At 59.0% G+C, this 14,472-nt stretch overlaps 1 protein-coding gene across 1 annotated transcript; it reads left to right on the top strand.

Annotated features, from left to right (window-relative positions):
- The first annotated feature begins 3,175 nt into the window (after positions 1-3,175).
- Positions 3,176-8,387, top strand: LOC101625363 (orphan sodium- and chloride-dependent neurotransmitter transporter NTT5). Its single transcript, XM_012733502.1, has 11 exons — positions 3,176-3,587; positions 3,990-4,147; positions 4,308-4,434; positions 4,573-4,748; positions 4,919-5,029; positions 5,191-5,432; positions 5,981-6,167; positions 6,543-6,744; positions 6,846-7,005; positions 7,822-7,984; positions 8,145-8,387. The coding sequence occupies exons 1-11, from the start codon at positions 3,176-3,178 to the stop codon at positions 8,385-8,387; spliced, it is 2,181 nt and encodes a 726-aa protein (XP_012588956.1).
- The last annotated feature ends 6,085 nt before the right edge of the window (positions 8,388-14,472 follow it).

Below are 14,472 nucleotides of genomic sequence, written 5' to 3'. Positions count from 1 at the left end.
CCAAACGACCTGCTGCTGGAGCCCCGTGCAGTTGAGTCGGTGAGCTGGGGTGGGGGCCAGGGGGGCGGTTGCCTTAAGGCCTGGCCATCTGGGTTTTGGACCTCCATTTGGGAACTGGGTGCCCCTTTCTCTTCCCCACCCGTGCCTGTGGCTCCAGCTTTGGGTTTGGAACCTGTGGGAGCGGCTTGAAAAGTAGGGTCTAACCGGATAAACGATGGGAGTGGAATGTAGAAGTTGGTGTGTCTCCCGCTGTTTAAGTGTGTCCCCTGGCTCCTCGCTGAATGCCCTTTGGCACCGAATGGCAAGGTGTTTTGATTTGGGAAGACCTCATACTGCCCTAGGGGTTTCTGGTGACAGGTGGGAGTAGGAGACTGGAGCCCCGCTAGCTCCTCCTCTGCGGTAAAGACTGGGGTCCTTGATGCCTAAAGTCGGGTTTCCGCAGCGCCCCGGTGGTGGGCAGATTTGCTTTTGGACGACTGTTGGCAGCGGAGCCAGGCGGACGCAAGGTGCCCGACCGCCTTGCTCCTCCTCCCGCAAGATGTCCCACTGCCAGCCTCCATGTCTCACCGGGAGCCCAGAGACTGAGGTGGTGTGTAGAGCTTGTCTCGTGGCTTCAGGCCCTTTTGTTTTGGACAAGTTCAGACATCAGAAAGAACGGCACAGTGCATTGCGTTGCAATCCCCACGGGTCTTCAGTAATGAAGGATTGGCCCCCTGCGGGTCCCATCCCCCCCTGCGCTGCCTGAGCCCATTATTTGAGTCATCTGTCAGATTTACCAGTAAAGGTGGCCATACATAGATCTCAGGATCTATGCAACTATCACCACACCTCAACCGCACAGCCGTAATCCTTGAATAGCCCTGGATGGCTGGCAATATTTAAGTTTCTTTGGTCATCTCAGTTTTTTTTTCTGAGAGTTTTCTCTGTTAATAGCTTTATTGAAATGTCATTCGTACACTATACAATTCACCATTTGAGAGCATACAGGCCAGTGACTTTCAGCACTAAAGTGCCCCCCACCACTGTCAGTCTCAGCACACTTTAATTACCGCAAAAGAAGCCCTGCACTCCTTTGCCATTGCACAAAGCCCCATGCCCAATCCCAGCCTTGATAGTCAATGGTCAGTCTGCTTTTTTTTTAAGATTTATTTTTATTTAGTTATGCCACAAGAGCTGGGGTGCAGGCCGGAGGTGTGGGGGGTGAGCGGACTCATCAGAGACAGTAAGGAGCAGAACAGGCCGATCTACCGAAATCCACTGCTGAGGGAGCAGTGGGGAGACAAGAGTCTGCTGCACCCTGGGGGTCACTCCCTGGCCCAGCGTTGGATAGCTTCATACTGCTGTGGTCTAATCCCTGCACCGCTGGGGAGGCCCCCATCATAATTAAAAAAAAAAAACTGTTTTAATTGTCATCCAAACATAAATCATATATCACAAGCTGTGCTGTCCCTTAAGAATCTTTGACTCTGGGGCCTCCCTGGTGATGCAAGGGGTTAAGTTTTTCTTCTTCTGAGAGTATTTCTAGACCAGCTCACTCCTGAAGGATATTTTTGCTGGATAAACTCAGCGATGGCACTTTTTTCTATTAACACTTTAAAGATGTTGTTCCACTGCTTGTCTGTGCAGACATGTTCTTACATGCAGGGAGGATTCCTTTAAAAATGCCAACTGCTAGCGTGCATCCAGCAAAATTACAGGATACAAAATCAACATACAAATTCAGTTGCACTTCTGTATATTAATAACCATCTAGCCAAAGAAGAAATTAAGGGAAAAAAAAAACACCCATTTACTCTGTGGTTTGTTGATTAGTGGTAACTTTTGACTGGCAGATGTTTCTACTTTTCGTTTAGCCAGTAAGTCCACATTCTCCTTTGTGATGGTGCATTCTCTGTTGTAGCTAAGAAATCTGTGCCTACCCCCAAGTCAGGCAGGCACCCCTAGGCTCACCACCAGGGGTGTGCTCCTGTGCCTCTTACCTTCAGGATTACAGGCTGCTCTGAATAGGTTTTTACTTATTTTGTGACTTGGGGAGGCCATGATCCACTTATTTCTATTTAAGACAGCCAGGTGCCCCAACAGCTAGCGATCTCCTGAGAAGAATGCCCTCCGGCGCTGCATGCCATCTTGGCTGCGAGTTGCGGCCGCACGTTGCGAAGAGGTCTGCAAGCCGGCTGGGGCGGCAGGCTCCCGGGGGAATGGGCAGGAGGTCTCTGCCCCTCACTCCTGTGAGTCCAGCGGCTACTGGGCCCTTGGTTGGCTGGGGAGCTAAATTGTTAATATTTTCATGAAAGCAGCCACGTGTGGCAAAGGGCGACCACGCCTGCAGTGGCGTGGGGCGGCCCCGGCGCCTGAGCAGACTGCTGACTGCGCTCTGCTCCTCACCGTCAGGACTGGGTCACTCGCTCTAGGCCTTTTTGCTTTTCATGTACATTTTATTATTTTTTAAAGATTAATTTACTTATGCACACAGAACTGGGGTACAGGCCAGAGGTGCAGGGGTGGTAAGAGGCTTCACCAGAGACAGAGTGGGGAGCAGAACTGGCAGATTGACAATACATTGCTGAGGGGAGCAGCGGGGGGGTCAGGAGAGGTCTGCCGCGCCATGTGGTCACTCCGGGGTCGGGGATCCAACTCGAGCCGCAGCAGCTACGGCCAGCGGCCAGCGTGCAGTGCTGCGCTTAAACCCCTTGCGCCACCAGCGAGGGCCTCAGCTGTGATTCTGATAGGAATTGCATTGAATTTGTAGATCAAATTGGGGAGACTTGCTACACTGTGCTTTTAAGCCCTCTAACTCATTGACATGTTCTGTCCCCTTAGGGATTCTTTATGCTCGCTCCCTATTGTTTTATAGCTCCACGCCCACGCGTGTGTGGAGTAAAGGTCTGGCTGGTCTTTGTAGGCTGCTACTCCCAGGCATTTGCCGTCGCTGTTACTGTATGCAGTAGTGTTTCAGTACTGCTTTCTGAGAGCAGGCATATTCTTGGAGTCTTTCCCGGGGTGGAGAGTCTGCTCTACTCACATAAGGCAGGAGGCTCAGGGGCCCGGGGGTTCTCTAGGGTTAGTTTTATCTTTCCTTAATTCTGCACCTGAAGTCTGCAGTGCTTGGTGTCCTTAAGGTCCACGAGGAAGGAGGCCCCATCCCCGCAACAGTGGGAGCTGGCGCCTGCCCGGGATGAAGGCTGCCGGTAAAAGCATGCGGGCCCAGGATGAGAAGCACCAGGAGACCAAGTGCCCAGATTCCACGTCTCCTCCTCCCCCAACTCCCCAGGTCTTAGAGTCTGAGAAACCTTCAGACTGTGAGTCTCCAGCGGTGGCCACCTCAGTGGCCCCGGCCTTAAAGTCCCAGACAGTGTCTGCTGAGCAAGTGGCGGGGGCGGGGCGGCATTACGATGACCTGTCCTCGTCCCTTTGGGCCGAGGAAGATAGCGAAGGGCTGGACACCATAAACATGTCGAAGGATGACGCCTCCACTGAACGACCGTCCTGGGCCAACAAGATGGAGTACTTTCTGGCCCAGGTGGCCTTCTCTGTGGGGCTCAGCACCATCTGGCGCTTTCCTTATCTGTGTTTTCACAATGGAAACGGTAAGCCCGGGCGACGGCGGGGCCCTGGCAGGAGGAGCCAGAGGTCTGCCCTGGCTCTTCTGGGCCGAAGGTTACAGATGTGCAGGAGCTGACCAGGGCAGGAACCTGAACACCCGGGCCCTTGGGAGAGGCAGAGTCAGACGTCTGGATGCTTAGGTTCATAGAAAGGCGGGGTGGGCGCCCGGGTCAGGATTGCAGGGGGCAGAAGGTTCCAGGTCTTCCAGGATTGGGGGATAGGACGCAAGACAGCTCGGGGATGTGGGAGCAGTTGAGCCCTGAACTCTGTGGCCTTGTGGGAAGTCACTGGAAACAGGTGGGAGCCTGTTTCCCTGGGCCCCAAGGAAGTCCAGGCTCTGGACAGCACATGGTTCTCAGAGCCCTCCCTCCCGAACCCCCACACAGGCAGTTTTCTCATCATCTACGTCCTCATGCTGTTCTTGGTCGGGTTTCCTCTCCTTTTCTTGGAGATGGCAGCGGGCCAGAGGCTGCGTCAGGGCAGCATCGGGGTGTGGAAGGCCGTCAGCCCCTGGATCGGTGGTGTGGGGTACAGCAGCGTTCTGGTGAGAAGCCCCGGCACACTGCCCTGGCCTTTGTCCTGGAACGGGCCCTCCGACTCCACGGGGTCAGGTCCCTCCAGGCCCCCGGCCAGCAGGCCACGCTCCCGCCCTTCTGCTGGCCCAGCTTCCTTCCGCTGCCTCCAGAGTTTCCCGTGGCCCCCAGGTCTGCTTGGTCATGGGCTCCTACTACAGCGTGCTCACGGCCTGGAGTCTCTACTACCTGGTTCAGTCTTTCCAGTCTCCCCTGCCTTGGACACTGTGCCCCACGCTGGGGAACTCCAGCGAGATCGGTGAGGACAGAGAGGAAGGGGGGTTGCGAGGGAAGGACAGAGGCAGCAAGAGGGCGGCCCGCGGGGAGCGCAGGACCGAGGAGGGCGGTGTGGGCGGAGGCACCTGCGGGCAGCCCCGCCACGCCGGTTCCCCCGCAGATCCTGAATGCGCGCGGACATCACCCGCCACGTACTTCTGGTACCGGCGAGTCCTGAAGGCCACAGAGGAGATCGAGATCGGGGGGCTCCCGGTCAGCCACCTCAGTATGTCCCTCTTGGTGACCTGGTCAATTATCTGCATCTCCATGATGCAAGGACCCAAGTCCACCGGGAAGGTGAGCCACCGCCACCTCTCCGAGCTGGCAGACTGCCTCCGAGGCCCCGGGCGCTGCCAGCTTAGAGGCCCACGGCCACCTGCGCACTCCTTCCGGTCGGACCCGTGAGCCTCGGGGCTCCGTTCTGCCTTCGAAGTGGACTCTGTGTCTGCCTTATGCTTCCTACTCAGATGCTGTATGTCGCAGTGCTCCTCCCCTACCTCATCCTTTTCTTTCTCCTTGTCCGGAGCCTGCTACTAGAAGGTGCACAGTTCGGTCTCAAGAGTCTGTTGGCCATGCAGGTGAGGTCTCCGCCGTCCTTTAATCCTGCTCTCCCAGACAGGGAGCTGGGCAGTAGTCAGAGTGACGGCGCCCTCCGGCCCCCTTCACGCCCTTGTAGTCTTCCGCCTCGCCAGGCTCCTCCCCCTCAGAGCCGAATTGGCAGGGTGCTTCTCCTCGTCAGGTGTCAGCCCTGTACTCTGTGGATGTGTGGCGCCGGACAGGGAACGAGATCTTTCTGTCCTTGGGCCCTGGCCTGGGCAGCTTCACCGCCATCAGCTCTTACATCCCTCGGTCCAACAACTGCGTCATCGACGCCTTTGCTGTGGCCGTCCTGAACTTGGCCGCCTCAGTGATCACCATCATGTTTGTATTTGCCCTAATGGGCCACCTGGCCACAAAGAACACCGTAAAGTGTTACCTGAAGTGAGCCCAATCTTTCATTTGTACCCCATTTTTAAATGGAAACTTCCATGGAAAAATTAGGGAGTATTTGTTTGGACCATTAGATAAAAGAAGGAAAGAAGTTTTAAAGTCCATAGCACCAGCACCCCCATAACCTACTCCTCTCCTTCCTGTGACATTCGTTCAAAAGCTGTGCAGCTGGCCACTTACCAGACGTTTCTCCCCACTCACTCCTCTGTTGAGGTTTGGACACTAGCCGGCAGGCCCACCCTCAGGCCAGGCAGCTACTGAGGAGAGGTAGACAGAAACAGATAACCATAATCTGTTAGTTAAGATTTTATTTATTTTTGTGTAGAACTGGAGGGCCTTGGGGATACTGCAGGGAAGACCCCGTTCAGGGGTCCACTTCAGTAGCGCCTCATACAGATACCGTCACGGATGTGACGTCGGCAGCGTAAACCAGCGCTGGACCTGCACCAGTCTAGGGCCATGGGTGCCCCTTACCTAGGAGACAAGGAAGCAGTTACCTAAAGGGCCTACTGGTTAAAGAGTTTCTACCGCTGTCCCAGGAATGCTGAGATACTGGCGGCTCTGGTCAAGACCAGGGTCCTGCCAGCTGAGGCCAAGCCCCCAGACAGCCTGTACCACCACCCAGGCTCCATCTACACCAAGTGGTTCGACAGCCTCCCCGACGCAGTCCGGAGAGCTGCCCTGCCCCATTTGTCCAGCTGCAACTCGTCCAGGGAATTGGAAGAGGTAGGTAAGGGCTGGGCACGGGGACCCTAGCGTGACCCTGCAGGCCGCAGCACACAGAGAGGCCAGCCCTGGTGAGGTGTCTGTAGTGTTCCGAAAGGCCGTTCTCAGCAGCTCGCTGGACAGCCAAGGCCAAGAGTTGCAGCCTCTTCATGTGACCGAGCGCCTTGTGGCCGCCTCTGCACCGCACACCAGAGTGCCCACGAGCCCTTCACCCTGGCCCAGAGACTCCTGGCCGTGGCCGGAAGAGGAAGTCCCCGCCCCAGGGCCTGCTGGGATGGAGACCTCCACAGCCTGCAGTTCCCCTGGGGGGGGGCGGGCAGGGCGCTCGGGGCTCTGGGACGCTCAGGCTGCTCCCCGCTCTTCCCTTCACTCAAGGTCATGGAGGGCCCCGGGGTGGCCATTGTGGCCTTTACCGAGATCATCTCTGTGTTCTCTGGAGCCACCTTCTGGGCCATCATCATCTTCTTGTTGCTCTCAAACCTGGGGCTGAGCGCCATGACAGGGATCATGCAGGGCATCCTCACCCCTCTCCAGGACATGTTCTCTTCCCTCAGGCGACACACGAAGCTGCTCACAGGTACCCAGACCCACGACCCCACTCCCGCCGCTGGCCGCGGGCTCTTGCTCAGCCCAGTGCTCGAACTCTGGCCTGGGCCCAATGCTGGTGTTGCCCTGCAGTGGGCGTCTGTGCGCTCATGTTCCTGGGCAGCCTTACTTACGTGAGGCCCTCGGGCAGCTACTATGTGAACCTGCTGGACGATTACTGGACTTCTCTGCCCTTCCTCATCATCGTCATCCTGGAGAACGTGGCCATAGCCTGGATCTACGGGGCCCGGAGGTGATGTCGCGCTCCGGATCTCCTCCCGGACACCCACGCGCACACCCCAGGAGGCGAGGGCCCTTCCTCGTCTCTCCCCAAGTGCGGGTGCCAGGGCTTACAAAGACGGCTGGTCTCTGGAGACAGTGGCTGTGAAGGGAAATGTGGCGGGGAGTCTCGCAAGTCCCCAAGGCCCTGAGCCCACGCCCTGTCGGCACTGTGGGCCTCTGGCCCAGGAGCCAGCTCCTGGAGTGTCAGTACAGTACCATAACGCAGATCCTGGTGGGGCCCAGGCCTTCTGTGTGTTTGCATTTGGCAAAGTGCCCTGGGGGGTGCAGGAGCTCCACCCCCCCGCAGTGGCGAGGAGGCAGCAGCGTTCCAGGCTCGTCAGCTCTGTCCTTCAGCCGCTCACTCCTCACTCAGTTTTTTCTTGGGCCTTCTGTGCGCCGGCCCGGCACTGCGGTAAATTCGGGGTTGCTGAGGTCATGTCTGCCCTCAGAGTCCAAGGAGGAAGACGTGGGCAGGCCCGTGGGTGTGGGGTCGTCCAGGGCACTCTGGGAGCACAGGCGGTCATCAGCAAGAGCAGGCTGGGGTCCGAGGAGAATCGCACAGGAGGGCGTGCTCCAGCAGAGTCTCACAGACGGGAGAACATTCTAGATCGAAGGAGCCTGACTTGGGTGAAGGTTCACCGGGGAAACGTCAAGGAACTATAGTTAGGGATGATTTGAGGCAAGCGGACTGGCTGCGGAGGGGAGCAGAGGCGGAAGAGATGGTCGGGACGGCCCGGACCAGGTCTGGGCTGAATGGGGCCTCAAGGTCTCGGGGCCTTGTCACCAGGTTCCTAGCAGACCTGATCGTCATGATGGACCGCCCGGTGTCCCCCGTCTACCGCTGGCTGTGGTGCTGCCTGACCCCCACAGTGCTGCTGGTGCTCTTCATAGTCACGCTGCTCAACCTGTGCAGGAGCCCCATCAGCTACTTCGGCTGGAACTCAAGCGCTGTGAGCGTCCCAGGCCCCAGCCACGCAGGGAGTGGGGCGGACCGGCCCAGCCCTCCCCCGACTCAGTCTCCCCCCCGGGACTCCAGCCCCCTGCTCTCTTGCCTTAGCTGGTCTCCCCCAGGAGCCTGGGCCTCCCACACCGCTGCCCCTTTCTCCACAGTCAAACGAGCTGAAGCAGACTTACCCGCAGTGGGCTAGATCCTTGCTCGCCCTCCTCATCGCCCTCACGGTCCTGCCGGTCCCCGCCTACTCCCTGTACGCGCTCCTCCGGACCAGCACGGCCGCCCCCCTGAGCCACAGCCGGGACACGAACCTCTTCCGACTGGAGTTAGCAAAGAACCTACATGGCTCGGTCCATCGCTTCAGGAAAAGGCTCAAGAAGAGAAACAAGAGGAATAAGTAACGGGCAGATTTCTGCCGTGAGAGTGACTCGTCTCAGAAATAAACTCTTGGTTCGCGTGGCAGAGCGGCGCTGTTTCCTCCGCGGAGCGCCTGGGCCGTCGCGCGTGGGCGGCGGCGGCGCAGGCAGTGGCGGCGGAGCTCGCGCACCCAGAGGCCTTTTGCTTTCCTAGGCGGGGGCGGTGCAGCCCCCACGGCCCAGCCGGTGTTCCGTGGGGTGCCCCGCGGGGGCAGCTGCGGACCCCCTTGCCCCTCCTCTGGGAACTGGCCCGTGCGGCCGGTGTCTGTGAGGCCAGGGCAAGCGTGGTGTCGGCAGATGGATCCATCCTAGAGCTGAGCGTTTGAGAAACAGAATTTATCGTGAAAGACAGGCCCGGCTTTGCCTTGCCTTGGGGCCCCGCCTGGCGATTCCTGTGGGGAGGCCGAGCAGGAGAGACGGTTTGTGCTCCCAGTCGGCGAGCTCGCTGTCCGCGGCCTCGTGGTGCCGGTGTCTCCGACCGGTGACCCCGCCCGAGTCGTCGGTGCTGGGAGTAACCGATCACCTGTCTGCCGGTGGGCGGTGGGCGTAACACTTGGCATGACGTCGGTCACTAAGGTGGCCTAGGAGCTGGGGCGGGGACACTTACTTGACCAGGATCGAGGGGAGCGCGGAGGTGGACTGGAGACTGAAGACACCCAGTGCCACGATTAGTGGCTGTGGCCGTCTGACTGCACCCCGACCTCTGACATGCTCCCCCTCAGCTGGGTGCGTTGAGGTGGCCACAGGGGTCAGGGAGACTTGAGTCGAGTCAGGGCATGTCAGGCACCTGCTGGCTTCCTCAGCTGGGTCACTGCCGACCCCCCTGGCCTGCTCATCCTGACCAAGGACCCGGAGGCGGGAGCGCACAAGTCACAGTACATCCTTGTCTAGCGGTGGTCTCCGCGCCCCCCCCCCCAAATGTGAGGGTAGGGAAAGAGGACAGCAGTCTGGAATGCAGGGAGCAGCAGCCAGCCGCTAGAACATTCCTCAGACCGCACCTGGTGCCTAAATGGCCAGGGCTGCGCTTGGGCCTCACATGCCCAGTCCCCTGCCGGGCCGCCTGACGCGGCCGGATCGCGGCACATTGAGGACGTTGCGTGCCCTGTCAGAGCTTGAGATGTCCAGTGTGGTGCCTCCCACCGGCTGGTTTTATTTTGCCCACGACTCGGGCTTGTTTTCGGTCAGACCCACCGATGTTCACTTCCTGCGGCTCTGGACAGCCCTTCCTGTGCCAGCAGCACAGGAGCGCAGGCCTCGCGGGGAGCATCCGGTGGCATCCTGACCCACAGGCACTGTCATTTGACCCAGGGGCGGATTTTCCCCAGGGAGTCCCAGCTGCCAGGCACCAGGACACCACTTGGGCACCTTGTGTCTCCTAGATGACCCTCGGGCCGCCCTGGCCTGGCTGTAGAAACTGCAGCCGTGTGCTCTGCAGCGCCGGGGAAGGCTGTGCCTGCCCTGACTGCCCCTTCCCTGGGCTGTGCGTGTGCTCGCCGCTCTGCCAGCCACTGTAGGTGCGTGGGCGGCGCGAGCCGGAGAGGAGACCACGCTGCAGCCTGCGGCGCGAGGTGGGCGCGAGGTGGGCGGTTTCAGAGCCGGGGAAGCAGAGGGCTGGGCCCACGTCCCCTGGGGGAGGGTGCTCATTGCACCCCAAACCTCCTACTTCCCGGGAAGGAAGCCTGGCGGGCGGCACCGTGGCCGGCTCCAGACTCGTGGTGGTCTCGTGCGCACTCAGCGGCGGGTAAACGAAGGTGGGGCGTCCTCCTCCTCCCCCCTCCCCCCCCAGGCCACACCCCTCCACCTCAGGACCCGACCTCCAGCTGCTCTCCCACTTACCTGTCTTCCCAGGAACTCGGGATGTTCTGAGCCGGGGTGGGATTGGCAAGGGTGGTACAGGGCACCCCCCTCCCCCTTCCCCACTGGTCGCGAGCCCGCCCCGCCCCCACGCCCTCGCCGGTCAGTTTCTCAGCTGGCCGTGGGGCCGCGGTTCCTCGCGGTTCTCCAGAGCCTGGCGCAGAGGGAGAGTCGCCGACGGGCAGGAGGCGCGAGGCCTCCGAGAGACCAGCAGGGCAGTCGGCTGCCCTGGGCGAGAATCCCTGGCGGGTGAAGGCGGGTGAAGGCGGAGCTTCGGCAGCCGCAGGTAGTAACCGGCGGCCTAGGAGCGGCTGGGGGAGGCGCCGAGTTACAGACCTGTGAGGGCCCGGGGAGAGGAGCGCAGCCTCGCTTATATGTGGATCGGGGCTATTAAGTGGCCTTCGAAAAACATGTTTTAAAAGAAAATGCTTGTGATATTTTATACAAATGTGCCTCCAGTGTGTATGCAGCTCGTGTTCTTTCCGTTATGCTCACGTATGTTTATACACGTTAAGCAGCGTGATGTAATGTAAAATATCCCGCCAGTTTATAAGACCTACTTACGCGTACAAGTTTCAGACACGCCCCGGACGCCATCTGGCTTCTAAGGTCGACCTTCTTCCAGAATCTAAAGGGAGCAAACATGCAATCATGGTGTCTCTTACGATGGTGCAGGCCCCCACTGACACCAAAGCTCGGGTTTGCCAGCCAGCGCGGAGCAGGCCCCTTCCGAGACCCCTTTTCAGGACGCGGCCGGGGCGAGGCGGCTGGGTGCTGCTCTGGTGCAGACGCCCGGCTCGCCGCCAGCCCCCGCCAGCCCCCGCCAGCCCCCTGAGCAGAAGCGTTGGAAGGCCTGGGCAGGCAGGTGGCTTCCCCGTCCTGGGGCTGGGGCGGGGCGGGCCGTGCCAGGCGGGGCCACCCATTCCCGCGCCGCTGGACACTGGTTCCCTGCGCGGCCTGGAGAGCCCGCTCCTGCCCTGCTGGGCACCCGAGAAGTGGCAGGGTGGCCCGGGTCGCCTCTCGGAGGAAGTTAGGTCTGAGGGGAGACACGACTGGTTGGTGGAGCTGCCTGGGTGAAAGGGGGTGGGGGGTGTCAGCGGCAGTGACAGCGCCTCTGGGCATTGCCATGAACCCGTGCAGGTGTGCGTGTGCGTTTGTTGACTGGTGAGACGGAGCACCTGCTGTTACCTGGCTTTTCCCTAGCGTCTGTCTTGGGAGACTGATGTTATTGCGTACAGATACCTTTTTTAATTTAATTTTACTTATTTTTTATAATCTATTTTTTTTTAATTTATTTATTCGTACAGAACTGGGGTACAGGCCAGAGATGCGGAGGGTGAGAGGCTTCACCAGAGACAGAGTGAGGAGCAGAACAGGCAGATCGACGAAGTACACTGCTGAGGGGAGCAGCGGGCGGGTCAGGAGAGGTCTGCCGCGTCCTGGGGTCACCTCCGGGGCAGGCGGGGATCCAACTCATGCGGAAGTGGCTGTAGCTTCTCAGTGCTGTGCTTTAACCCGCTGCGCCACCAGGGAGGGCCTATAATCTGTATTTTTTAAAAAAGATTTTATTTATTTTGCATACAAGAGCTGGGGTGGAGACCAGAGGTATGTGTGGGGGGAGGTGAGAGGACTCCCCAGAGACAGAGCGGGGAGCAGAGCAGGCGGATCTACTGCAACACACTGCTGAGGGAGCAGCGGGGAGACAGGAGGGGTCTGCTGTGTCCTGGGGGTTCCCTCTGGGGATCAGACTCACACCAAAGGGCCGCCAGGGAGGGCCTCAGTGTGACATTTTTGAGATTGCCCACGCCTTTAAGGGTTGCGGTATTTATTTTCTTTGCTGTGTAATATTTCTCTCTTCTGGTTCTGCATATCATGTTGTCCTACGATAATGGGCTTCTGTGACAGGGTTGTTGCAAGCAAGCATGTTCTTAGTGTGTTTGCATGTCCACACATTTCTGTCGCGCTTCTACCGAGCAGTGAAATTGTTCACCTGTGCGCATCTTCAGGCCTAACGCACACTGGTCGCTCCGCTCTCAGAGTAAGTTTTGGCAGTTTCTGTTCCAGCGGCACTGCCAGACCCGTGGCGCCCTGTCTCCCTTCCCGCCGGTGTCCTGTGTCCGATGTCCTCAGCCTCTGTGTTAGGGCTCAAGTACCACTTCCCTGCTGTTCAGAGGTCAGCACTGTTGCACGTGAGCTGGCCATCTGGAGAACCCCTTTGGTGAAAGGCCTCTCAAGTGCAAGCATTTAACCAGATACCTCCTCGCTTGTCCCGAGGAGCCTCTCGGAGTCCTCAGCCCTGCCGGAGGCGCGGCCATGTCTCCTTTCTACTCTGTGTCTTGCTTTTGGCTTTCAAAGGGCGTCTCCCGATGAGCAGATGTCCTGAATTTCAGTGAACTCAAGCACGCTTGCTGTGTCCCTGTGGTTAGTGCTTTCTACATCTTTGTTCCCCTCAGCGGTGGATTTCAGTAGCTCCGCCTCTCCCGCTCCCCACTCTGCCTCTGGTGACTCCTCTCACCGCCCACATCTCTGGCCTGCACCCCAGTTCTCTATGCATAAATCAATAAATCTTTAAAAAAAGAAAAAAAGAAATCTCGCTAACGTCCAGGTCATGAAGATATTCTCCCGCATCAGCTTTACAGAGCGCCACGAGTTTTCCTGTCTTTGAGTACGCAGTCCGTGGGTGACCTTTGTGCGATGTGAGGTAACTGTCAGGTTTCATTTTCCATCCGAGTGTAAATTTCCCACCCTAATTATTAATGCTGTCATGACACTCTGTGCTGACCCCTGGCCTGTCTCCATTTACTGAAAACCAGCTGTTGTTGCGCCTTCCTGGCGGCCTCGGGGCCACGCGTCACCACAGCGGCTCCAGTTCCATTCAGGCTCGTTTGACTTCAGAGCAGCCGAGGTGGGCCGGGGCGGGGGAGAAGCGCACATGTGAGAGCTTGAACCGCAGCGAGGCCGGCCTCGGCGCTCCCCTCCTGCGTGGGCCCCACCCCAGAGCCGGGGCCAGCAGGTCGCAGGTCACCGCAGCGGGAGGGCAGGTGGTGGCAAGGGAGGCGGGCACCGCGGACTGACCGCCCCACCCGCTGCACGCTGCCTGGGGGCACGGCCGGGCACCCCCCCCCCCCCACTGCCGAGCTCCAACGACAAACTGCAGTGTTTTATTTCTCAGACGAGGCTTGTGAGTAGCCGCTGACGTCAAGCATGTGCCTTGTTAGTGTCCGTCTCCTGAGAATTGTCCTTTTGTGGCATTTAGCGTTTTGCTGCATTTAACATAATGTTTTCGGAATTCACTCAAAGCGTGCACGGGCGAGTACTCCACGGACATGCCAGCGTCCGGTCATCCGGTCCCCCGTTGCTGGACGCTTGGGCTGCTCCCCCTGGGCCGTCATGAGCAGTGCTGCTGTGAAACTGGAGCGCTGGTCAGCCTGAGTCCCTGTGCTCGCCCCCCACGCGACCGCCCACGCGGGAGCTGCCCGTAGCTGCCTGAGCTGCGACAGTCTCCCGCGGCTGCGCCGGGCACAGTGCGCCCCGTTTCCGCACGTCCTCCCAGCACGTGCCAGTGCCCCCCCCGACCAGTGGTGTGCGATGGTGTCTGGGTGGTTTTGCTTTTCCTATCCCTAACGATTAGCTGGCTGAGCATCTTCAACGCACCTGTCGGCCAGCTGCTTATCTTGCAAGAAGTGGCCAAGTCCTTGCCCGTTTTTAAATTGGGTCACTTGGGTCTTTATTGTTCCTTTGTAGTGACTTGCATATTTTGACCACGCAGATATTTCCCCCTAACATGTGGCTTTTTTCTCCTGCCTCGATAGTTTCCTTTTATGCACAAGGGGACCTATTTTGACGTCATATTTCAGAAACCACTGCTAAATCTAAGGCCATGAGGATTTGCCCCTAAGTTTGCCGCTTCTCCTAAATCTAAGTCTCTCGTCCATGCCGAGCTAGTTTTTGCATGTGGTGTGAAGAACGGGCCCGCCTTTGGGGCCCTCCCTGGTGGCGCAGCGAGTCAGAGCGCAGCTCTACGAAGCTGGCTGCAGCCGCCTGGGCGCGAGTTCCATCCCCCGGCAGGGAGCGACCCGCAAGGCGCGGCAGACCCCTCCGCCTCCCCGACGCCCCCTCAGCAGTGGACTTCGTCGATCCTCCTGTTCTGCTCCCCACTCTGTCTCTGGGGAGTCCTGTTACCGCCACTCCACCTCTGGCCTGTACCCCAGCTCTG

Source organism: Condylura cristata, unplaced genomic scaffold (genome assembly GCF_000260355.1).
Source record: "Condylura cristata isolate star-nosed mole 26May11 unplaced genomic scaffold, ConCri1.0 scaffold00041, whole genome shotgun sequence".
Classification (NCBI taxonomy): domain Eukaryota; kingdom Metazoa; phylum Chordata; class Mammalia; order Eulipotyphla; family Talpidae; genus Condylura; species Condylura cristata.
This window is presented reverse-complemented; position numbering and strand designations above follow the sequence as displayed.

Bases quoted from the DNA above. Each gene is read 5' to 3' on its own strand.
- LOC101625363 (XM_012733502.1), top strand. From the start codon at position 3,176: ATGAAGGCTGCCGGTAAAAGCATGCGGGCCCAGGATGAGAAGCACCAG. The intron at 4,435-4,572 runs GTGAGGACAGAG...GTTCCCCCGCAG, and splicing joins GGGGAACTCCAGCGAGATCG to ATCCTGAATGCGCGCGGACA. The intron at 6,745-6,845 runs GTACCCAGACCC...GTTGCCCTGCAG, and splicing joins ACACACGAAGCTGCTCACAG to TGGGCGTCTGTGCGCTCATG.